This window comes from Typopeltis vanoorti, chromosome 4 (assembly GCF_054136105.1).
Source record: "Typopeltis vanoorti isolate ZY-2024b chromosome 4, IOZ_Tvanoo_1.0, whole genome shotgun sequence".
NCBI classification, from domain to species: Eukaryota; Metazoa; Arthropoda; class Arachnida; order Uropygi; family Thelyphonidae; genus Typopeltis; species Typopeltis vanoorti.
Genome location: NC_143552.1, coordinates 97147600 through 97172682, shown reverse-complemented (window position 1 = coordinate 97172682; position 25083 = coordinate 97147600). Strand labels below are relative to the sequence as shown.

Below are 25083 nucleotides of genomic sequence, written 5' to 3'. Positions count from 1 at the left end.
GAACAAGGAGACTGCCTTTTAACGATTCTTTTTTTTCACAGAATATCAGCACATTATTCAATACTCTTTTGCAAGAGCTACTGAAACATTTAACAACAGAACTTGTTGACTGTACTGAATCCATCATACAAATTAATAATAAAAAAATAATGAAAAAAGTGACAAAAATCAAGCTACTACTAGTACAGTGACAGACAAGAAAGCACGTGATTTCGCATGTTGGCAACCAATTCGTACATCATTCAGCATGAATCGACTATTCTTGGCAAAACGCCAAGCAGAGATCTACAAACGGTGGGCATACTATATGAGGGAAAGAATTGGAAGAATGAAGGAAAAAAAATTTCCTTTGCTCAATCTAGAAATGAAGCTTCTTGTTACAGACAGGCAGGCAGGCCTACCTGAAGACCAAGAGGCTGACATCTTTGAAATATGTTGAGAAATGTCTAACAAAAGGAAGAACTTTATGGTGATTTCCTCTTGATAGGATAAAGGAGGAGGAGCTGTGGTTACATATGGTTTCGTTGCTGAAGGATTTGCTGGACCCATTAACAACAAAACTGGATATGTTCAATTTCTCGATGCAGTAAGCCATCAGTTGAATAAAGAGCACAAACCATAAGAATGCTATCATTCTTATGGTGTCTGATGTTTGAAAGGATAAGACAGCTTTAATATAATGATCCATGTTTTTCCTTAAAAAAAACCTTGCTTATATACATTATCCATTTTATGTAATTTATTAATTATCATGTCTTATGTTCCTATACATCATCCATTTAAAATGGGTCTACTTATATTTTGATTAGTCACAGAATTTCTGAACTTTCCTACAGAGAACATACTTTTAAAAAATGCAACATCTGTGAGAAATAACTGGTAAAAAGGGCCATGAGTATTAACAGAATCAAATTTACAAGTGATCTAGAGCAGCTAAATTACTTCCTAACTGGTGTAAAATTAAAGAAACTAACTTTTCAGTTTTCCATACCCACTGCATTCACATTGTCAAGCCAGTAAATTAGCAACTTAATGAAGCTAAAAAATCCTTAAATCTTTATTAAAGAAAACACTATCAATTTATGAGTTGGTTGTTTTCATGATGGTGAGAGATAAGTTGAAACAAATTTAATTAGTTAAATTGTCTCCCTGCATAGCCTTCCAAACACCACAGTAAACATCGACAAATTGGAGATTTTTTTTTTAAACCAGCTTCTCACTCAGGAAGAGTTACATCTTTATATAAAAAATCATGACTATGCCATTATTTCTAAAATACTTTTGATTTCTCTCACTCCAATGATACAAACCTATATAATATTCCTTATGTCACTAATAGTATTCAGTTTGAAACTTAGATTCTCAACCAAGCTACACCTGCATCTTCAAAGAATAAGAATTTTGTTCATAAAAGCTAACAAGTGGAAGATTAGTTGCCAAGACAGGAGAGGATTACTAAACAAAGCTTATTTTGCTGCTTCACGACTGATCTGCATACCATCCACTTTCCTACAACCCAATCTTAAATCAGATCAACAGACAAACTCATTCCAAAGATTCATAAACTGTTCCATTAAGAACCTGTGGTAGACTGCACCAATTGTTCTAGCTACAAGTTTGGTAAAGAAATATTAAAGGCAAAAACTTGAACTTACATGAAATAAATCAGCTGTAAAATTTTTGCCTATGTATCATAGGAAAAATACATTAATAATGAAACACAATATAAAATCAATTCAAGAATTATTTTCAAAATACCACTATAACATTAATAGGACAACAGACTGTCAGTAATGTAATAATCAGTAATTTTCATAAAAATTATGTAATAATATTTCTCATAAAGGGGGGGGGGGGGGGAAATAACTGAAGATTAGCTTTTACATATTAGATTCCTTATAGAGTGCTTATATAAAGAGTTTGAGACCTTTCTACACCAAATGAACTTAAACAAATCTGATGGCCTTTGGTTATCCCCTTTATGGGAAATATTACTACATCATTTTTATGAAAATTCCTGATTATTATACTATTGTAATTTTTTTTTTTAATAATTGGGAATTTTTACTGACCATCTGTTGTTCTATTAACACTATAGTGACACGTTTTGAAAATAATGATTCTTTAATTGTAATTTTATATTCTGTTCCATTATCAATGTACTAAAGATGCCTAAGATATGTAGACAAAAATTTTGCAACCAATAAATTTATTTCATGCAAGTTTAAGTTTCCATCTCGAATTTTTCTAAGTACGTCAACTTACGTACCTATATTAAAGTGACTTGACAAAGAACTTTTCATCATATCATCTGTCTTCAGCAATAGATCTCCTTGGATAAAAACACTCTAGATTTCAAAAATAAGACCTCAGAAATTGTCTTGATTACAGACATACTGTTCAGCCTGAGCATCATCTCCTGGCTACCATACTTTTAAAAAACTATAAAATTTCTTAGGTTACTTATCTCATCAAATTCCTAATATATACCCTCAAAGGGTGTACAGAATACTATGATATTGCTACACAAAATGCTTACATTATTACTAACTTCCTCTCGATAACTTTCCTCCAAATTAGTTTAGTCCATCAGGACTCCAAAAATGCTACAATTATATAATGCAAATTGGACATTATATCGAGCAATAAACAGTGCGTACTTAAGATTAATTCAGCAGTTAAAATTGATAGTTACAAGAAAATGGTGTTTGTTGATCATTTTAGGCATAAGACAAGGGTGCACACTACCACTACTGTTCTATAAGCTTCACATTATGAAAAAATGTTTCAATAAACCTGATTACAGATGTTAACTGGATATGTTAATCACTGCTCTTTACTTCATGCAGATTTATACTCCTAAATAAATCAGTACAATTTTGCAGGATTCCTTATTTAAATTGAATAAATGCTATAATTCAATTTAACTAAGGAATAAACTGAATAAGTGCTGTAAAAAATGGTATGAAACTCAGCAAGAAAAAGATTATAAAAATACACAGGAAAATGGAAAACTTGAGCTGTATTCTGAATAGAGAACCTATATAAAAAGTAAAATTCTTAATATTGTAATATTTTGTGGTTTCTTTTTTTTATTTATTCAAGTTTCTTTACTTATATATATATCCAGGTGATGCTGCGGCAGTGTAATATTCTCGGCACTTAATTTTATACGTTCCCCTTTTAATAGTCTAGATTCCTACCTTCTGTATTCTATACTCCTTCTACCCGAGAGCAATGGAAATATTTATTTAGATTTTATGACTGCGCCATCCATGCCTCGACATGGTGCAAGAAATATAGTACTTCCAGTAGGTTATTAAATCTTTCACAACAAAATCTCTTTATCGTCCCCAAGTTATCAATTTGCTTTGCAGTCCTGGCCCTTTTCTCACTTACTATTTATTATCAACGTTTCCCGCTTAGGTTCGATTTTTATTTAAGATCAATGCATTGCAATTAAAAATAAGATCAGGCAAAAACTTCGTTTAAAATGCAACATAGGATTTAATAGTCAACAAACAGGCATATATTTTACACTATAAGACAGAGGGTGATCCTCTGTAATTCTCAAAAAAAAACTCTAAAAACAAACTTGCATAAATCTCTACTTCAATTAATACAAGGGACGCATCATGTTATCTATCTAGATTAAAGAATTATCATTTAATAAACTTCATAATACCTGCATATCTCTCTCTTCAATTAACATAAGGCACACATCATGTTATCTATCTAGCTTAAAGAAATATCATTAACAAACATCTTAATACTTGAATAATCGGCATTAAGGACATGTTACGATTAATATAACACAATGTAAACTTAGTTAAGAAAAATCATACAAGACTATATACAAGCATTAGATAAAAACCATAACCCAAAATATTTCCTAGGAATTAGCTATACTCATTCTTAGATGCAATCATCAAAGCTATTCTCATTCTTAGATGCAATCATCAAAATCCAGACAGAACAAGTCTCTAAAAGTTACTCTGGCTATTAACATCCCTCTGACATACATTTTTCCAGTTCTACAACCTATTCTTATAGCATCACACAGTCTAAATAAAACAATATTTTAACTCACATGGGCTGTCTTCTGTTGGGTTGCACTCTCCAATTCCGTTGGCTGCAACTTCCTATGTTTCCTTTTTTTCATCTCGGGTTTTGGATCTCTCCTCCTTCAGGTCCTTGGGATACCGACCATTCATCAGGTTGACTCGCGGGATGTGGGTGACGATTCATCGGTGTGTTAATACACTAGCGAAGGGTCACGAATTGTCAGGGTCTTCACGGACTTAGACAAGTTCGGCTGCTGCTCAGTTGATTTGTCCCCTGGTCATCTACGCTTCTGGGCTAAATGACGGCTCGCAGCATGGCTTCCCTCCTTGACACGTCAGGACTTCACTCGAAGGCTTTCTATCACATCACATCATCTCCTCGCATGCTCGTTTCTTCTCTGTGCAAAAAACTCTCCGTGTCTCTGGAAGTCCCATCTTATATTCCATCAGTTCCAAGACCCTGGGTTCAGTTTTCTAAACCCCATGCACTCCTTGCATGCACTTACGCGAACCCCTTATGTTGTCATATGATTCCTGGGTCTGAAACCTTCGACAAGCCCTTTCTTCTCCGTCTTCGTGTTCTAATCACATTAAGTCAGCCAGAAGAACATCCATTTGAATTTTTGCCACCCCATTTTTGCATTGACCTTGAGGTCACTTAGGGTTGAACTTGTAACAAAATTTCAAACGGCGTTCCGACTGTAGAGCGTTTCCCTTAGCCTTGAAAGTTTTACATCTGTTGTTCAAAGAGATAGCTAATTCCCGTTGGGCTGTACATATGTTACATACAATACAAAATGTTAAGAAAAAAGACTATTTACAGGTGTTCTGGGTTCTGCCTAACTGTAAAAACTCTATGCGTTCGTTATACAAAATTTATTCTTGTTGCATCGAATTTTTACAATATATTCCTAATATATACCCTCAATGGGTGTACAGGATACTATGATACTGTGGGAGGTTGAATGAACCTCCCACAATGAGTCTGTCATTTAATTTGCCATTTTTAGCAAAGTGGCAAATTAAATATGGAAATAGAATAAACAAAGGCTGGTATCCTGGAGTGTCAAATGAATAAATTTATATGGAATAAGAGAGAAATTTTAGTCAAAACACTAAATCAGCGTTATACAAGGCAGTGCTCAAACCAGTTTTAACTTATGGTTAAAACCTAACGTGGATCTGAGAGCCACGTCAGAAGTAAAACAGTTGATCAAAGACTAGTGTGACCACAGATATGAGAAATCAGGGGAGTGAACAGATGGTCATTTGGAATAGCATAAGTAAAATACAGGAAAAAGAAATGTGTTAAATATCTTAATCTTTAATGGTAAAATTTTTGCCTATTTCTGTTATCTGCATATTATACTGCTCCATGTCTGTATTGAAGGTATCTTCAATACAGAGATAGCACATAAGCAAAAATTTAGCCATGAAAGATTAAATTATTTAAAGCAATTAAAGCAAGTTTTCCATTTCTCTTTATTTTTGAGATGGCATCAATGGCAGAATCACATTAAAAATTAAGATATTAGAAAGAAACTTGACATTGAGTATGTGTGAACAGGGATAATCTCAGGTTTTGTGGTCATTTAAACAGTATGAAAGATTAGCAAAGCAGGTGTTTAATGATGCTAGGATAGGGAAAAAGAGCCATAGGAAGACCAAGATCTAGGCGGATTGATGCAGACAGAATCACCTTAGAAGTATGAAATATAAGTTCTGACAATACTGAAATCCTGGAAGATAATTAATTTTCAGGAAAATAGTTGTGAGAAAGGTGGTAATAATGTAAATTTTTCATTTAATTTTATCATGGTATTCTGTATATTCCCTGAGGGTACATATCACGAATCCAATGAAGTAGAACAATTTAAATGAGTTAAGAAATCAAAATCAAACTATATAGATTGTTGTTAATTGAAGGTGATATAGTGTGGCAATTTAACTCAGTAAATTTATGCAGAATAATATTAAAAATTAAGATATTAAGAAGGATCTTTGTATTATAGATTAAAAGATACCAAGAAATGCTGGCCAGGTTGGCCGAGTGGTTAGCATATTCACTCTCCAGCCAAAAGGCTGCAGGTTCGAATCCCGCCGTGTGCATGGATGTTTGCGATTGTCTGTGAAAATATTAGTGGTGGTGGGTGGTAAATGGCGTTGGTGTAGTTGTAGTTAGTGGAGAGAGAGCTGTAGAGTAGGTACCCTCCCTTGATGAGTCTTTGGACTCCCTGGCGGTGTTATTTAATAATAATTATAATAATAAAATTATATACTTGGTTTAATCCTTTATCCAAGTGTATGCAAAGTTTGCACCTGAACTATTTTCAGGACTGGGGCAACTCGTATATAGAAGTTCATGACTTCACTTCACCTGCCTTAGTATCCCATATCCTTAAGTATATGTATAATGCTATGCATTATGAGAAGGTAACTACCCAGACTGGTTTCGACCTTTATTTATTGAAGAGACCTCAATAAAGGTCGAAACCGGTCTGGGTAGTGACACTTCCCATAATGCATAGCTTTATACATACCCTTAAGGATATGTGTTTTGCATTATCATCATCAAATTACTGCTATGTACCCTCAAGGGGTGTACAGGATATGACAGTACTACATGAAAAAATTACATCATTACTAACTTCCTATCTACAATTTTTCTCCAAATCAGTCTGTTACTTGTCAAGACTCCAACATTATCAGATCTTATATTTCAATCGTCTAAGGCACTTTGTACCGTATCAATCCACCTATATCTTGGTCTTCCTCTGGGTCGTTTTCCTGCCAACCTGGCAGAGAACACTTGTTTTGCTAATCTTTCCTCTCCCATTCTGCTTAAGTGACCATACCACCTGAGATTAGCTCTGCTAATGCATTCCTGGATGCTGACAATGTCAAGTTCTTTCCTAATGTCCTCATTTTTAATATGATATTGCCATTGATGCCATCTGTTCACGCCTCTAATCTTTCTCAGGACTCTCATATCTGCGGTCTCTAGTCTTTGGTCAAGTGTTTTACTTCTGACCCAGCTCTCAGATCCATAAGTTAAAACTGGTTTGAACACTGTCTTGTATACAGCTAATTTAGTGTTCCGACTAATTTCTCTCTTATTCCATATGAATTTATTCAGTTGACTTCCCACCATACCAGTTTTGCTGATTCTGTTGTCTATTTCTATATTTAATTTACCATCTTCAGTAAAAATCGTGCCTAAGTAGCTGAAATGTTTTACTTGTTCCACAGGTTCTCCATTCACAACACAGTTGACATTTTCGATGATTCTGCCTATTTTCATTGTCTTTGTCTTTTTATTGCTGACCTTCATACCATATCTATTACAACAGTTATTCAATTTAGCCATGGAATCTTGCAAACTTGTAGCGGATTTATTTAGAAGTATAACATCATCCGCATAAACATCAACATCTACAATTTTGATATCAGGTTTAATACCACTTTCCTTCATAATATGATCCATATAGATAATGAATAACAGAGGGGATAATGTACATCCTTGTCTCACACCAGATATAACATTAAACCATCTTCCTGTACTTCCTTCAATTCTAACTGCTGACTTACAACTCAAATAAAGACTAAGTATTGCTTGATATAATGCCCCATTGACACCATATAACTGCAGCGTATTGAATAGCTTCTCTCTTGGCACCTTATCATATGCCTTTTCCAAATCGACAAAGCTTAAATACAGATCTTTGTTATATTCCCATGCTTTCTCGACTATTTGTCGTAAAGTGAAGATCTGATCCTGACAGCCTCTATTTGGCCTGAATCCAGCTTGTTCTTCACCAAGCTTTTCTTCCACAATTCTTCTCAATCATTTCTCAAGTATACTTGCATAGATCTTGCCAGGAACACTCAGTAGGGAAATACCTCTGTAATTCTCACATTCAGTTTTAATTCCTTTTTTATATATGGGTACTATGAGAGCTCTACTCCAATCATCGGGAATTCGTCCCTCTGTCCAGGCTTTCTGAACTATGCAGTGCAGCCACTGTAAGACTTTTATACCACCATACTTCAGCATTTCTGGTTGAATATCATCTACTCCTGCTGCCTTTCCACATTTCAAGCCTTTGATGGCTTTTTCTACTTCAAGTATCGATATGTATTCCTGACTGCATGCCTGGTCAGTGTTTTTTTATCACTGTGCTGACATCACTGCTTGTTTCATTTAGCAGTTTTTCAAAGTAATTACTCCATACTTAAAGGATATCTTTTTCTCCTGTTTTCATGTCACCTTTATCATCTCTAACTCCTTTTACAGCACTCTTTCCTCCATTCCTAAGTTTCTTCAAGAACCTCCAGAATATTTTGCCACCTTCTTGATATTTATTTTCTGTATTCTTGCCAAAGTCCTTCCATGACTTTTGTTTAGCTAGTTTTACACACTGTTTAGCTTTCTTACATTTGTCTCTGTATTCTGTAAGAGTAAAAGCTGACTTATTTGCCAGGAACTTTTGATATGCTTTCTCTTTTCCTTCACTGCCTCTTTAACTTCCTGTGTCCACCAGGGAGTTCTGATTTTTTTATCCTTGCACACAACCTCACCATGCCTCTCTGGCAGAATCAATCAATGTTTCCTTCAGAGTTTGCCACTGAATCTCCAAGGTTTGATTCCTGTCCTCAAACTCTTTCATTTTCTTTTCAATAATCTTTCTGTATTTTAATCTACAGTTCACATTTGAGAGCTGCTCAACTTTTATTCGCTTTAAAACTTTCTTACATGTTATTCTTTTCAATATGAAATTCAATTTTATCCTGCTCAAGACTAAATAGTGATCACTTCCAATTTCAAATCCTCTGTACACTCTGGTGTCCTGCACCAGGGAGAAAACATCACTATCAACAATAACATAGTCAATGAGACTTTTCTTATTCCTAGCCTCTTCTCTCCATGTGAATTTGTGCACATTTTTATGTTGGAACATGGTGTTAGTAATAACCAGTCCATTTCCTGAGCAGAAATCCAACAGATATTTGCCATTATTATTAGCTTTGCTCTTTTCTCCAAATTTTCCCAAAATATTTTTGTATGTCTCACAATCATTTCCTACTCTGCTATTTAGATCCCCAACAAGGACCAACTTTTCCTTTTTCATTGTGTCAGTTGCTTTTTCTAAAGCATCAAAAAATTCCTCCACTTCTACCTTAGTAGAACCTTCTGTGGGACCATAGGCACAAATAAGTCACATTGTCCAGTTCCCCATTCTCATATTTGCCCACATTACTCTACTTGAGACTGACTGCCATTCAAGAAGATTAGCCTCGTATTTTGTGTTGAATATTATGGCTACTCCTTTTCCTTGATTGTCATTGCCTGAATATAACATTTTGTATTTATTGCTCAGAAAGATCTCACCAGTTTTGGTCTTTTTTGTTTCAGTCACCCCTATTATGTCGATCTGGTACTTATCTAATTCCTCAGCTAGCTCCATTTCTTTGCCATTCAAGCTTCTTACGTTGATATTACCGATCTTTAACTCTGGTGATGTTGAGTTGGGGTTTGTTTTCAGATTTGTTCCAGTAGCTGACTTTTCGCTGTTCGCCCTGGTTCCCTGGCGAAAACAACGGGGGCCTTGTTTAACCGAGCGACACCCCAGCCGGCATGAAATTTTGTCATGTTGTACCATCATTTTTTTATTTTGGTTTAACCAATAAGAATACAATTTGGTCGGCTAAATCCCAAATTGCCAGCACATCCTCGTTCGTTCAGTATCAAAGTAGATACCCAACAGGGTGCACCACGAGAAGGTGAGGATTAGACATTAGGTCAGAAGCCCTGGTCGGTTCTCCGCATTCCTTTAAAGGCTATGTGGAGGTCTCCTCTCAGTTATACAGCTTTGACCCTTAAGCACCCCGTGTTTTGCATTATGGGATACTAAATGCAAGCGATGTGAAGTCATGAGCTTCTATACATGAGTTGACCCAATCCTGAAAATAGTTCAGGTGCAAACTTGTTTGCTTACATTTAGATAAAGGATTAAACCAAGTATATAATTTCTTGATATCTTTAATTTATAGTACAATCAAGTGAAAAAACTTCCAGGATCTTCGTAATGTTAGCATTCAGGAATGCATAAGCAGAGCTAATCTCAGTTAATATGGTCACTTAAATGCTACAATAGGAAATAATCATACAGGCAGAGAAATGATAATGGGAAAAGAAGATATTGGAAATATAAATGACAGTGGAGTGATGTTAATGGATTTTGGTGAATGAATTAGTAATAGGAGGATCCATGTTTAAACATAAAATTATACATAAAACATCAGATGGAAAAACATGAACAAATTGATCATATAATGACACAAAGAAAATGGAAGGATCTCTTTTGAACATGGTATCAATTAGAGGAGCAGATGCTTATACTGACAGTTTTTTAATAATAGCAGAAATTAAAACAAGATTAATGGTCAAAAAGAAAGTAATGGGTAAAAATAGAATGTATAACATAAACAAACTAAAAAATAAATAAAAAAATACACATTAGGGAATACTAGGCAGTCTTTGAATGATCAAAATAACTGCCTGATATCAGCAGGGATTTGAGTGACTAGAACTTTGATGCAAAAGTCCAGCAGAGCAGCATACACATGCTATACAAAACCTTAAAACTACATAACACAGAAGCAAAGTTGGCAGAAAAAGGATACAATACAAAGAAACAAAAACAACATTCAAAGAAATATTAAAATAATTTTTTTTTAACAAGATTATGATTAAAAATAATCTTTCTAAGTACTCACCAGAAAGGAAGAAAACCACTACCACCGAGTTAATGATTGAGAACCAATGAATTTGTACATCGCTCATAGCCAAGTAAATATCCCACCGAGAAGCCCATCGAATATTACTTTCTTGCCAATTGACTTCATATGTAAATAACAGCTTTGTAATACCTAAATTTAGAATCAAAATGAATATTTTCACATTTAAAATGCTTTCTCTTTCATATATATATAAGAGAAGGGAAAAAATTATATACTGAAATATTATATACGTTGCTGGCCTGGTTGGTCAATTGATTAGCATATAGTCTCTTCAACAAGCATTTGAATCCCACCTGAGTACTTAAATTCACTTCAGGTGCTCATCCACCTAAAGTGAATTTCTCTCACTTGAGGTGAGAGATGAATTTCATTACCTCCACTCCTTGGAGGCTTGAAGTGGCTTGGAAAAGTTCCATATTTGGTAGGTAGAGCATAGTTATTGGACTATATAAAAAGGAAAATAAAAAATATCTAAAACCAATAAAAAAAATCTTTAGCCTCCTCATGGTATGAAGATACTACAGGTTTACAAAACTTCTGGAAATTGCATTAAAAAAAAAAAAAAAAAAAACAATAGTTTTCTACTTAATTTTCTTTTCCATCCAACAAAAACAATAAACCACAAACAAAGCAACATGTAAAATCTATTCAAAAACGACTACTTACTGTTAAAAAGAAAAAAAGTTATTTCATTCTTCTGGAAAGAATATTTTAGTTAATTGTTCAATTTAACTTGAAACTTCAACTTTAATTTAATATACCCAACCTTGGTTATACTGGAATTAATCTTTTGTAAGTGAAGATATGGTGAAATTGTATTTTAAAATAAAAGTCAAATAAACAGCATTAAAACAATAATTTAATTTTTACTTTTATTTTTTAACATCGAGAGTCACCAAAATAATTCAAGCCAAGTACTTTTGTGAGTCACTCATAGCGCATATTAAAGAACCATTATTCTACTTTCAAAGAAATTCTAAAGAAATACTTTAAAAATCCTGGTTTTAAGTTAATTATTAATAGTCACCACTTTTATTGAACAGGACACAGCTTGCCAAATTTGAAGCATTAAATATAATCCATAAAAAAATCTGCAGAGGAGATATTTGTACAGATCATACTGTTCAACCAATTTGACAAAATTTTGAATACAGTTATTATGTTGTTTATGCTTTACTGGGAATTTCAGCTCAAACAAAAATTAATCGTAAAAGGAGCTCATATCCTTCATGCACCCTTATTATGGTGCAGCCTTTCCCAGAAACTTGTGAAGATGTCTGTGAATAATACATCAATCAACTGATTTTGATCAAATTTAAAACAGAGCCATTCCTAATGATACTAAACAACTCCTTAAAAATTCACTCTGATTAAATGAAGAGAGAGAGAGAAAGAGTGTGTGCGCACTATAAGTGAAGATGAAAAGTTGCTACCTCTACAGACATCTCTACAAGTTTATGCAAACTTGCATAAAGACAGGCTTAGGCATTAGTTGTTATTCATAAAAGTGCCAAATGGTAAAAACAGCAGAAGAAAATTTCTTTCTGTTGTCATTTATTCCGTGGGCACTGTTAGGAAAAGACCTCTACAAGTTGTATTGTTCAACCAATCTGCAATACATATATTTCTCAAATTGCTTAAAGTCCTTTGAAAAATTCAGTTCCATTAAACAAAAATGAAAGTAGGTGTATATGTGGGGATTATATCCTTTTTTTGCAGACACTAAACATAAAATCAAACGACTGATCACATTTTGTTCTTTCTAACCAGTTAAAATTTTCTTATGTCCTTAAAAGGTCTCCAAGGCTCTCAACTAAGACTAAAATAGAGGGAGTGTTTTCTCCATAGAACATCAGTGTAGGTCACACTGTTCAACCAAACTTGGAATATAGTATCTCATGCTGCTTAAGGTTTTTTAAGGAAACTCAGTCCAACTGGATTAACATAAAAGAGGTGGGCAGTGACATTCTATTCAGACACATGTACAGGTCACTTCATTCAATTAATTGACCAAATTTGGAATATAGTCATTTTGTATGTTGTTTAACCACTGACACCAAGTTTGTATTGTGGTATTGCCAGTCAGGTTGGTTGAGTAGTTAGCGTATTTGCTCTCCAAACAACAGGATGCAGGTCTAAATTCCATAGTAGACATAGATGTTTGTCATTGCCTTTAGGTGGTAGATATTTAACATCCGATACGAGACCACTGCCCTGCTAACTGGAGGCCTGAAGTGGATTGAAAAAGTTCAATGTTTGGTTTCTAGAGTAAGGTTCCAAGATCAGTTAAAAATGAATAACTTTTTTTAAAAAAGTATGCAAAAAAGCAATAAAACTAAAATAAAAAAGTACACGAAAAATCCATAGCATACCCAGAGTCCTAATGTACTATACTTTTACAATCTTTGGTGAGTGAGTCATAAAAAAAAATAATAATATACATTTATTTCTTTCTCTTTGTTTGATTCTGGTTTTTGCTTTTTTTGTGATTTATCTTTTCATACTGGAATTATTTTTGTGTATTAATTATTCTGAGACCATACAGTCTTGACAGAAATTGCCAGGCTATGTAATTTTCAGTTAAGGAGTATATGTGGAATTACAAAGGTAATAATTATGATAAATTAAGGAGCCAACTTGGCTCCTTAATTTATAAGCATAAGAATCTGGAGAGGAAAAATGCCAGTAGTGCATAGAAGATAGTCAAGGATGTTTGAAAAGGCAATATCAGAGCATACCCAGAGTCGTGGGTATACAAGTACCGGTCGCTGGGCTGTCACGGTGCATCGGGGTGTCCCCTTGGTGGTGGATGATCGGTGGCACTACTTTGTAGGCTTCCCGGCTAGGTCCATGGGACCCACTAACCAATGACAGCTGCGGTCCTCCATTCATGTTGCGGGTTGGATGGTTCTGGAGGCCCATTCTGTAAAAAATGCCGCTATGTAAAGCATCATGTCTAAACAGAAAAGAATGAAAGCCCGGGTAGTCTCAATATGCCCGGAAAGGCAGTGTCAGGGTGATATAGCAGGCCGTGCAGTATCGTGAGTCCATGACTGCTATAAAGAAATCCAATACAGCAATTGCTTGAATATTGCTACTTGGAATATAAGAGGATTGAATAAATGTGGGAAATTGGCTAATGTGATAAGAGAGGTGGAGAGATTGAATATTAGTATACTAGGAATAAGTGAAACTTTTTGGAAAGGATCATCAGATTTTGAGTCTAAACTTCCAAATGGCAAGATATATAAAATATATACATCAGGTGGTGAAATATCAAGAAGAGGTGTAGCATTTATTGTAGAGAAGAAAACTAATAAAAACATTATCTATATAATCAAAAAAATCAGATAGAGTAATGGCAATTCTAGTGAAATCTAAACCTAGAGATATGCTGATCATTCAAATATATGCTCCTATAGAACAGAATAAGGAAGCAGAGATAGATATCATGTATGATGAAATAGAATGGTGTATAAAGGAAGTTGGAGACAAGAAAGATCGAGTTATTTGTGCTATGGGTGACTGGAACGCAAAAGTTGGATCACACAGCACATCTACACACCTGGGTCCATTTGGACTTGGAATTTGGAATGAGAGAGTACAAAAGCTGATTGATTTCTGTAACAAGCACAGTCTCATCATAACTAGCACTTATTTTGAGCAAAAACCAACAGCACGATACACATGGGAAAGTCCAGATGGAAGATACAAAAATCCATTAGACTATATTGTAGTCAGTAAATGTTACGTCAATGGAATACGGAACTCAAAGGTGATGCCAAGTGCTCACTGTGGATCTGATCATAGACTGGTCTTAATGAAGATGAATATTCGCCTGAAAACAATAAAATTTAAAAGAAGTCAACTCCTAAAATGGGATCTGCAAATGGTACAAAATCCAATAGTAAAATTAAAATTTAATGAAAATATTTCAGAACTGCACAGTTGCAAAACGAAAATGAACCCTCTCAGTGGAATAGATTAGAAGCAGCTATCAAAACATCTGCTAAAAACCACATCAATAAACAAGAAGAAAGAAAGAAAAAACCATGGATAACTCAAGAGTTAATCAACCTTATTGATGAAAAAAAAACGTGGAAAAGAGGAGCAAATGAAGAAGAAAGGTTAAGATATAAAACTCTGGATAAAAGAATCAAACAGTTATGTAAAAGACTGAAAGAAAACTGGATAAACAGACAGTGCACTGAGATAGAAGAACTACAAAATGGGAACAAAACCAGAGAAGAATTAGAATTCCTGAAAATGAAAGAACTTAATGGAAAAGCAAAACGTACACAGTCTAATAACATCAAGGACAAAGATGGAAACATGCTACTCATTGATAAGGAAGAGATAAATGGAAGATGGGTGGAGTACTTATCAGATCTCTATGATGATGATGATAATGGTAACATGTTAGATGATTCACAACACCTTAAGTTAAACGTAACAACAGATACCACTCTACCCACAAGAAGAGAGGTAGAACACGTAATTAAGAATCTTCCTAATAATAAATCCCCTGGGTGTGATAATATTCTGACTGAGCTGCTGAAAGCTTTGACTGGCAATAATAACAACTATTTAGTGGAATCCATTCAGGACATCTATAAAACAATACAATTACCTGAAGTTTTTACAACATCTATCTGCATACCAATTCCAAAGAAAAATAATGCACAAAATTGCAAGGATTACAGAACTGTGAGCCTAATATCCTATGCATCTAAAATTATTTTAACCATCGTTAACAAACAAATTGAAAGAGCCTTAAGCAGTGAATTGAGTGAACAACAGAAAGGCTTCAGAAGAGGAATGGAAACCATTAATGCTATCCTGGAACTAAAAATACTAATAGAAAGATCACTTGAAAGAAATAGGAACATTTACATATGCTTCATAGACTTTCAGAAGACTTTTGACTGGGTAAAACACAATAAAATGTTCAATATATTAGATAAATTAGACATAGAAGATCATGTACTTAAGATTATAAAAGTAATTTACACCAAACAGAAAATGTAACTGTTTAACGATGAGACTTCTGAAGTGAAAATAAAAAGAGGAGTTAGACAAGGTTGTATCCTTTCACCAAATCTATTTAATATCTATAGTGAGACAGTGATGAAAAAGACTGAAAACAAAAAACAGGAATTAGTATCAATGGCATAAAATACAACAACCTTAGATATGCTGATGATACCACTCTAATAGCAGAAAACAGAAACAAATTAAACAAATTACTGCAGCTACTAATTGAAGGTAAAGAACTTGGATTAGATATAAATGCAAAAAAGGACCAAATTTATGAAAATCTTAAAAGAAAGCAGATCCAAGCCAGAAATACTCATAAACAATATGAAAATTGAACATAGAACAGAATACAAATATTTAGGCACCTACTTTACTGCAGATGGAAAGCAAGATAAAGAAATAAAAAGAAGAACAGCCATAGCTAAAGATGCATTCTGGAAAAATAAAGATCTGCTCAGAAGTTCTGTGAGCATCAAGATAAAGAAAAGAATGATAGGAACATTAGTTGGCCAATTTTCACATATGGAAGTGGGAACTGGATATTCAAGAAGAGAGCAAGGTAACAGATAACAGCCTTTGAAATGTGATGCTACAGGAGAGCTCTGAAAATCCCATGGACAGAACATGTGACAAATACAGATGTCCTACAGAGAATGAGAACAAGAACAGAGGATACTAACAGTTTTAGAAGGAAAAGTTATGGGAAAAGGATCAAGAGGCAAAAAACAAAAGACATGGCTTGAAGATATAAGATCATGGACAGGATCACATGACTATGCAGAAACAAAAAAGAAAGCCACCAAAAGAACTGGAAGGACATGGTGCTGCATCCTCTCACTGAGGAAGCTACATGAAGAAAGATATACCCAGAGTCAGGAGGATAAACCAGAAAGAAGTTAGATAGATGAATAGCATCATTAAATGGGAGTTGCAGAAAAGTTGTGAAGGATATATATAAAGAAAAAGGTGATCAGTAGGCTCATGACAGTGCAAGGCAAATGGAAAAATGGGTGATGAGTATGATAAGGAATGCAAAAGCAGATTACAAGAAAAGAGGCTGGTGGAGCAGACCAAAGAAAATCAATTTTTCTGCTGTCTGGCAAATAAAAGGAAGAACATATAATGGTGATAGCAAAATAACACAAGTTGACAAAATAGTATGCAATCTCTTACCAACTTTTCCAAACTTCACCACCACTCTGGAGATACTAACATGTCAATAGTTAGACACATCAGTCTTTGCACCATCCTTGAGCAATGGGATTTATCATACATTCTTTCCGCTCCTACAAAATCTTCCCTGGGTAGGCATTCAAATTATACACACAGGTGAAAGGAAGGCCAGCCAGTTCAATTGAACACTCTTTTAGCATCCATGCTGATAATCAGTTCCTATTGCAAAATTCATATTCATTTTATGCAACAGCTCTAGTGGAGGCACTTATCAACACTAAGCCAGTGGTGTATTTAGGTATTTCCCACCCCTAGACCCGCAGAAAGTGCCCTCCCCAATTTAACGAACATGTTGATTTACATGCATAACCTATTTATATCGTAAATTCGTAATATAAATATAATTACAAAAATGAGAGCCCGGAAATTTCTGCCACCCCTCAAAATTTACCGCTCTAGGCCCGGGCCTATACCTAAATACGCTACTGCACTGAGCACTATGCTCCATAAACAAGGTTAATAGCTTTTAGCAAAATTAGTGCTCATTAGTTAAACAATCTTTTCTGCATCTGTCATCTGCACTGACAAGTCACATTCATTCTTTATTTTACTTGCAATATAACAATAGAATTCTACTGGATTATCTTTAGCTTGCACAGCCAGTTTCTTTTCATACTCAAAGCTTAGCTTACATCTTATAATTTTCAGTTATGACATTTTCATACATGATATTCCTTCTACATCATTTTTTTTAAGAATCTCTGGTTGTAAGATTGCACATCCATTTCACTTCCATCCTATTTATTCTTCAAACTATAGGGACACATTCCAATATTGCATCATTGATGTATTTTTTAAATACTTCCCATGCACCACCATTATCCTTCCCATCTAGCAAAACGATACCATGACAGTGAACCTAGCATTCTCCTCAGCTGGTCATAATTTTCTGCTTTGAAGTAACCTATTTTAAATGGAATATCCAAACACTCAGCCACTTCCCAAGTCAGCATATCATAATACCAGAATATTCAGGTCTAATACTCTTTAACCAAGAGTTTTTTTCTATCACCTACTGCTTAAGGAAGCAATAAAGCAATAGTTTTATAAAATCATCTTCATTCTTTTCAGAGATTCACTGCTAGTCAATCAATGTTCATAAGTCACCCATCACCATTAATTATTTGATGATAATTAAATAATTATCATCACCAATTACTTCTCTGGAAATGCATTTTCATCTTCACTAGTATAAAATGTCATACTTGTCACCCATGTGCCTTGCACAGCTCACGAGCTTACTGATCACCTTTCTCTTCATATGCTGATCCACTAGATTTGTAGAAACACTCCACCATGTATTTGATCTTGTTAGACTCCACCTCACACCATATAGATTCAAACTCGCTGCTACATGGAAAATTGTTACTAATATTGCGATCATCGTATCTATCATAACCCAGCTCAAATCATCTGATAGCATTAGCATCACAGCACCTCCTCTCTTCCTAAAAATGTTATACCCTTTACACTCAATACCACTTAAAACATATGCCTCTGAGAGCCAGGTCTCACTAACACTAATAATCTGAGGTCACAACATATTCACTAAAGCAACTACCTCAACACCTTTTCCCCCTTATACTCCTAGTATTTGTGTACAGAGATAAGTTACCTTGGTGTATACTGAAGTAACGTACTGTTTTTTTTTTTTTTTGTATACTCTCCTCTGCAATCCTCGTGATCCAGTTGAATAACTTTCAGATTCCTGTTCATATCAAATGCTTGGCTCATATAGACATCCTTAATAAGTCCGAGCCAGATGAACACACTATCATCTTAACCCTTCTTTTCCATCATAATCTAGTTTCCCTGATGCTCCATATTAGGTCTCATACCAACAAACAATTTCTTCAGACTCCTGATACTAAACACATTCAAGCATAGACCATCTCCCTCTTTTATATATATATATATATCCATTCTTCCTTCAACCTCATTCCACACATCCAAAATCTCACAGCCATTCTTTTGACACAGCATTATAGCCCTTCTTTGGAAAGAAGGGCTATAATGTTAATTCATACTCAATATGCTTATTAGTTTCCAAAATGGCATCATTCTGTTCATTGGGGCAACCCACCTTGGTCAAAAGTTTACTAGCATTCCTTTCTGTTGTTGCAAGGTTTTGGCACTATTTTATGGCACCACTTTAATATTACAGTATTCCAACAAAATATCAGAAAATATATCAAATAATATAAATACTAAGTAATATTATATTAGCAGGGTTATGCTACAAGAAACTGAAGAGGCAATCTTGGTGTACTAGTGGATAAGCATTTAAAGTTCAAAGGTTACATAACAAAAGTTGCAAATACAACTCAGAGGATAATTGCTAGTTGAAGCGAACCTTGACATGTAAGGATAAGGAAGTAATTTTGCCTCTTTATAAGGCTTTGATAAGACCACACTTGGATTACTGTGTGCAGATTTGGTCTCCCGGGTTCCAAGGAGATAAAGAAGCTGTGGAAAGGGTGCAAAGAAGAGTTACAAAGATTATATCTGGATTATGGGATTTAGATTATGAGAACAGACTGCGAGTATGTGGATTACATACTCTGGATAACAGGAGAAAGAGGGGTGATATGATAGAGGTCTGTAAACTTTTGAATGTGTGTTATAGCATTTCAAATGATGAAATTTTTCGTTATATGGAAGGCAGGGAGAAAACATGGGAGCATCCATGGAAGTTATGATTGTTCTCAGTCAAGAAAGGGTTAAGAGCTAGGTTTTTCTCCCAGAGAGCAGTGAGTGAGTAGAATAATTTGACCTTACGGGTAGTGAGTGCATCTAGTGTAAATGAATTTAAGGGAAGGTATGATAGCTGGGTTGGGTAATTTACAGCCTCTCTTGATGAGTCCTTGACTCCCTGGAGGTCTCAGATAATAATAAATACTACTTTCACTTTCTCTCTCACTTCTTTCAGCAGTCCTTTTATATCCTCTCTGGTATTGTATTTAACACCAGACAAATTGTTTGTTCCTACCACAACTACCATCCTAACTCTTTTCTGCTTTTCAATTACGTTCATTAAATTTTTGATTTTAGATCTGGAAAACTCATAGTAACACAGTCATCAATCACATATTTCATAACTGAATATCTGTACCATATAATGTCCTTTCTATAATCAATTTTACCTACTTTTACTATTTAACCAATATTCAAATTCCCTCTACGACATGAACTTTTATCAGATTTTGTCAGACGAAGGAAAGTTAGTCAGTCTCACATGGAAATGGCAGGGTTTTCCCTTCCAAAAAATACAGATTTCTCATCTTGCAAAACAAGCAAACCAGCCAGAACACACACACACACACCTGACAGACATAATATACTATGTGGATAGGATAAACAATCCCACCAGTGCAGTAATCAGGTTTCAAAGTTGGCTGTGAGAGGCAACTGAGTTTAACATGCAAGGAAATTGGAATTAAGACTTGGAATACAAAACTGCTGCAAGGGTAGCTAGCATATTGGTATTGAGGTCACCCTCCCATTAGATGGTATGTTTTGGTTGAAAACGAACATCTTACTTCATCTCTTTCCATTCACCATTAGAACTACACCCAACTGTTTTGATGTAAACAACTGAGTCATTTTGATATAACTGTTTTCAGCAAACAGTTGTCCTTACTAAAATGCTGATATACTTCTTGTCAGGAAAAAGAAAATTAACTTCTTCCATTCTAATCCAAACCTATCCAAACATGTATGCCATTTAAATTACTGTTTAGCACATTGCTAACCATACAAGAAACTGATCCTCATGTTAAAGTTTAAGTGCTGAGAGGAACTCCTGTAGGAGTTTAATAGAGTGAAACTGTATTGAGAAAGAATGAAAAATATTATTTAATTCTTCCAAGATTTTGTCGTAGTCACAAAAACATCTTCAGGGAGTACAATATAAGACTTGTAACACACACACACACACACACACACACACACACACACACACACACACACATGAAGGTAACACAAAAGTAAGAGAAGCACCTAGATGAAAGGCTAGAGTTCTAACCAGATGAGGCACCCTCGGAATCCTGTTCACAGCCTCAGATATAAACTGGGATCTCTAAGTATTAGTGTTTCCCATATTTTAGGAAGGTTAAGTAACCACATTTATTCAGGTTAGACTGACTTTTGAGAGCAGCTGCAGAGTTTAAAAACATTTTCTTCTAAATTTGCTGCAATGGAGCAATTGATTCTATGAGCTGTATCCAAAGCATGGTCTGTAAGGTCCAACCAACTATAGTCATGATTGCTGATATAATTTTTTATCTTCTTCTCTCATGGTGGCTGATCTTCCTGCTTGTTCATAGTAGGCCAACTTACAGGAACAGGGAACTATGTACACCAGGAACTAAGAGAAGAGAGAGTTGGCCCTCAGATGGTCCTCCTCGACATTCCTCAAGTCTTTACCAGTTATTTGGATTTTATCCTTAATCTATCCACATTTTTTTTTTTTTTTTTGCTGCCAAAAAGTAATCTGCTACCTAAACACTTCTCCACTATGATGTTCAACATCTGTTAACTTATGATTTATCTTCAAAATTCAATAATTTATTTTTAAAAGACTTGTGTATTGCACTGAATAAATTAAATTTTAAAATATTATACTCTAAAACAGTCATTTTTACTCCTCTTACCTTTTGTATTAATTGACTGTTGTTTATGTTTCTCTGGAAAACTACATTTTTCACCAGCAAATTTCAGTTCACTCAAATCCACACTGCAAATTTCACACAAATAGTAGCAATATTTAGAAAGACTTCAAGCTATTTATGAAGACAGATTCAATATTTGGATTATTACATATAGATTGTTTAACTTCATTTCTTTAAACACAACTATATATAAAAAATCTTGGAGTAATAATTTTATGAATTTCTAATAAATATACTTTTGATCTGAATTTAAAAATATCTAAATTTTAAGTATTTATATTTATGAAATTTTAAATTATATGATTTAAACTTCTGAATTATCATTTACACAGAATGATAATAATTTGGAAGTATGGGAACAAAATGGCCATTCCAAAAATAAAATAACAGAATGATGAAATAAAAATAGTGACAGGCAATAAATTCTTCACACTGTCAGTTTGTTATAATATCCTATAATCTCTTGTGGATATGTTAAAAAAGTTTTTTAAAAACCAAAATCGCCTTGAGAGTCACAGTGAACAACTTTGTGAGCCAGAATTTGGCCACTGGTGATGTATGCTATTTACTGTTATTCATCATCTATGCATACACATTACAATATATCATTAAACCTGATATTAAAATCTGAATTATTCAGCTCAACTCATTATGGATGATTTTATACTTCAAACATTCAGCACATCTTAACTAAATGGAATAACTACTGTAACAAATTCTACTATGAAAATAAGTATATTCAAACTAAGCAGAAACATGGAAAATATCAAGAGTGCATTCTCGATTTAGAGCCTACGGAACATGTAATACATTTTAATTAACATATCAACAAGGAAAAATATTTCACATGAAGATGGCAAATTAAATTTGGAAATAGATAAATATAAGAAAATCTGGTATAATCTGGAGATCAACTCATGGAATGACAGAAAAATTAGCAAAAACACTAAACTAGCCATGTACAAAACAGTTTGCAACCAATTTATGGATCTGAGAGTTGGGTTAGAAATGAAATGGTTGATCAAAAACTAAAGGACCATAAAATAAGAATTTTGAGAAAAATTAGGAGTAAACAGATAATATTAGGAAGGAATTTTCTAATATCTTCATTTGGAGAAGTCAATGTATGATCAGAAGCTAATCTGAAGTAGTAGTATGGTCCCTTATACAGAATTAGCAAAGAAAGGTTAGCAAAACAGGTATTTGATGCACAATGGCAAGGAAAAGATCCAGAAGAAGAACCAGGATATAGATGGAATGTTGCAGTTAATAATCTCCTAGAAGACTGCATTGCAAAATATTACAATACTGGAGTCCTGAAAAATAACAGTAATGAGAAATTTGGAGGAATTTCTCAGGAATTTTCCTCCAAAATCCTGAGAAATTTAGAGGAACACTACTGACCAGATTCTAGTAATAATGCAAACTTATGTCGTAATATCACAAAATCCTGTATTCCCCCTCCTCCAGAGTGCATGGCAGATATCTAGGATGACTTTGGATAATATTAGCTCTCTAGATAATATCTTTTTTGGACCGACTTACAGCTCTAGCCTTTCCTAAACACATCACTACCAAACCTCATCAACTTAAAAAGTACTATCCACTTCATTCTAGATTCTTCTCCTCTGTACAACTCTTAACACCATATAAATGCCATCCTCAAAATATGTCAGACCTTAGAATGCTGTTCTTATGTTTGGACTGGAACATCAAATCTTCCTAAAAATGCTTGATGCTATCCAGAACAGGATCTGGTTAACAGATGACTCCTCTCAGAGACTTGCTCTAATCACTTTCTATTGTGTGCCTTTTCTATAGGCACTGTTCTGTTGAACTAACTATCATCACTGTTCCATTCTAAGCCTATAAAAACATTGGATTGACATCAAATATATATAGCTTCAAACATATCAAACCAACTGCTCACCCTCTTCTTATTCCATCTATCTCTGTTCTTTGGAACATTTTCTCATACTGCTTTTTCTGAAGAGAGCAACTTCCATCTGTTTGCAAAACAAGTCAGACTTTCTCTCCTCAACCCCAAGTAGTGTTAAACTTTGATAAATTGAGATTCCTAAGAATTCTAATTTTATCATCGTTTAACAGGAAAAACCTTGTAGGGAATATGCTTGCTTCTAGGTACTTGCTGTATGCAACTGGTAAAATATAGATTACATTATTATAAAGAAAAAAAAGATTGCGAATATTTCAAGGAAGGAATACTTACTTGATTGTATAATGCCAGTGATATGTTATAAATTAATAATATTTTGTTAGAATTGATAATGCAATGTTTTGTAGTATGACTTGCATTAAGCTGCTGCGAACAAAAGTTCAAAGTGCGAGGGCACAGCGACGGAAAGAAAGGTTGCCTCCAGGCAATCGCATGCCCACGACACATACAGAAACGAGTGGTCAGAAAAAACAAACGATACGAAACGAGACCCACGTGGGAGAAATTATACACATGGGGTGAGCTACGCGAGTTACGGTGATTGCCGGTAGGGGAGATGATATAAAAGGGTTAGGGAACCCCCCCCCCAGCTTTTTTTTTTCTCTTCTCTCTTGGCTGGTAGTCTTGTGTATTCTGGTGGGTAGACGGTTGCACGGAGGAGCGTCTCTGTCCAGGAGTGCTCGGACGAAGGATCAATGAAGAGTTCTGTTAGGAATCCCGAGGGCAGTAATAGGATATGACGCTTACGAGCTGGAAGGATCACGTGCTCCTAATTGTATGAAGAAAGAACACATCTCTGTTCGACTGACAGGCAATCCATGGAAAGGGCTCAGCATCTATGCAACAGGCCTCATGGAAGCAGAATTGCCTTACGCCATCGTTATATCTGGAGTGGGCTACTTATGCTGGGATCGCGTGGACTTACCTTTGAGCGCAGAAATCCATGCCATAGCACCGACTAAATGAATCGGAAGGGAGATCTATCAGAGAACAGCAGTCAGAAGTTGAAGGAACACGTATGAAGAACCAGTGTGTATGGTAACATTGAAAACTGTCTATATAATGTGTATAAGAAAATTAAGATGTTATAAAAATGAGATTAAGAGAAACTGAGGACTTTCATATAATTAAGACAGGACTGTAGTACCTTAATATTAGAACGCATAGTTGAGGTAACTCCTATACGGTTAAACTAACGTGTATGTTTTTGAAAGTATTAAGAAGGTTTAGTCTGAGTAATGCAATATGATATGAAGATTAATGTGAATATTGCAGTCAAGTTTTGTCAGTTTGTGAAATAACATATTGATGTTGCTTCTTG

At 34.7% G+C, this 25083-nt stretch overlaps 1 protein-coding gene across 2 annotated transcripts in view; it reads right to left on the bottom strand.

Moving 5' to 3' along the window:
* Window positions 1-25083, bottom strand: part of TM9SF4 (transmembrane 9 superfamily protein member 4) — a 211655-nt gene that overhangs the window by 98752 nt on the left and 87820 nt on the right. For both annotated transcript variants that reach the window (XM_090391928.1, XM_090391929.1), the window contains exons 8-9: window positions 21788-21870; window positions 10842-10994 (exon numbers count right to left, since the gene is read on the bottom strand). In XM_090391928.1, the coding sequence (XP_090248054.1) occupies window positions 10842-10994; window positions 21788-21870 (236 nt within the window). The remainder of the gene's footprint in view (window positions 1-10841; window positions 10995-21787; window positions 21871-25083) is intronic.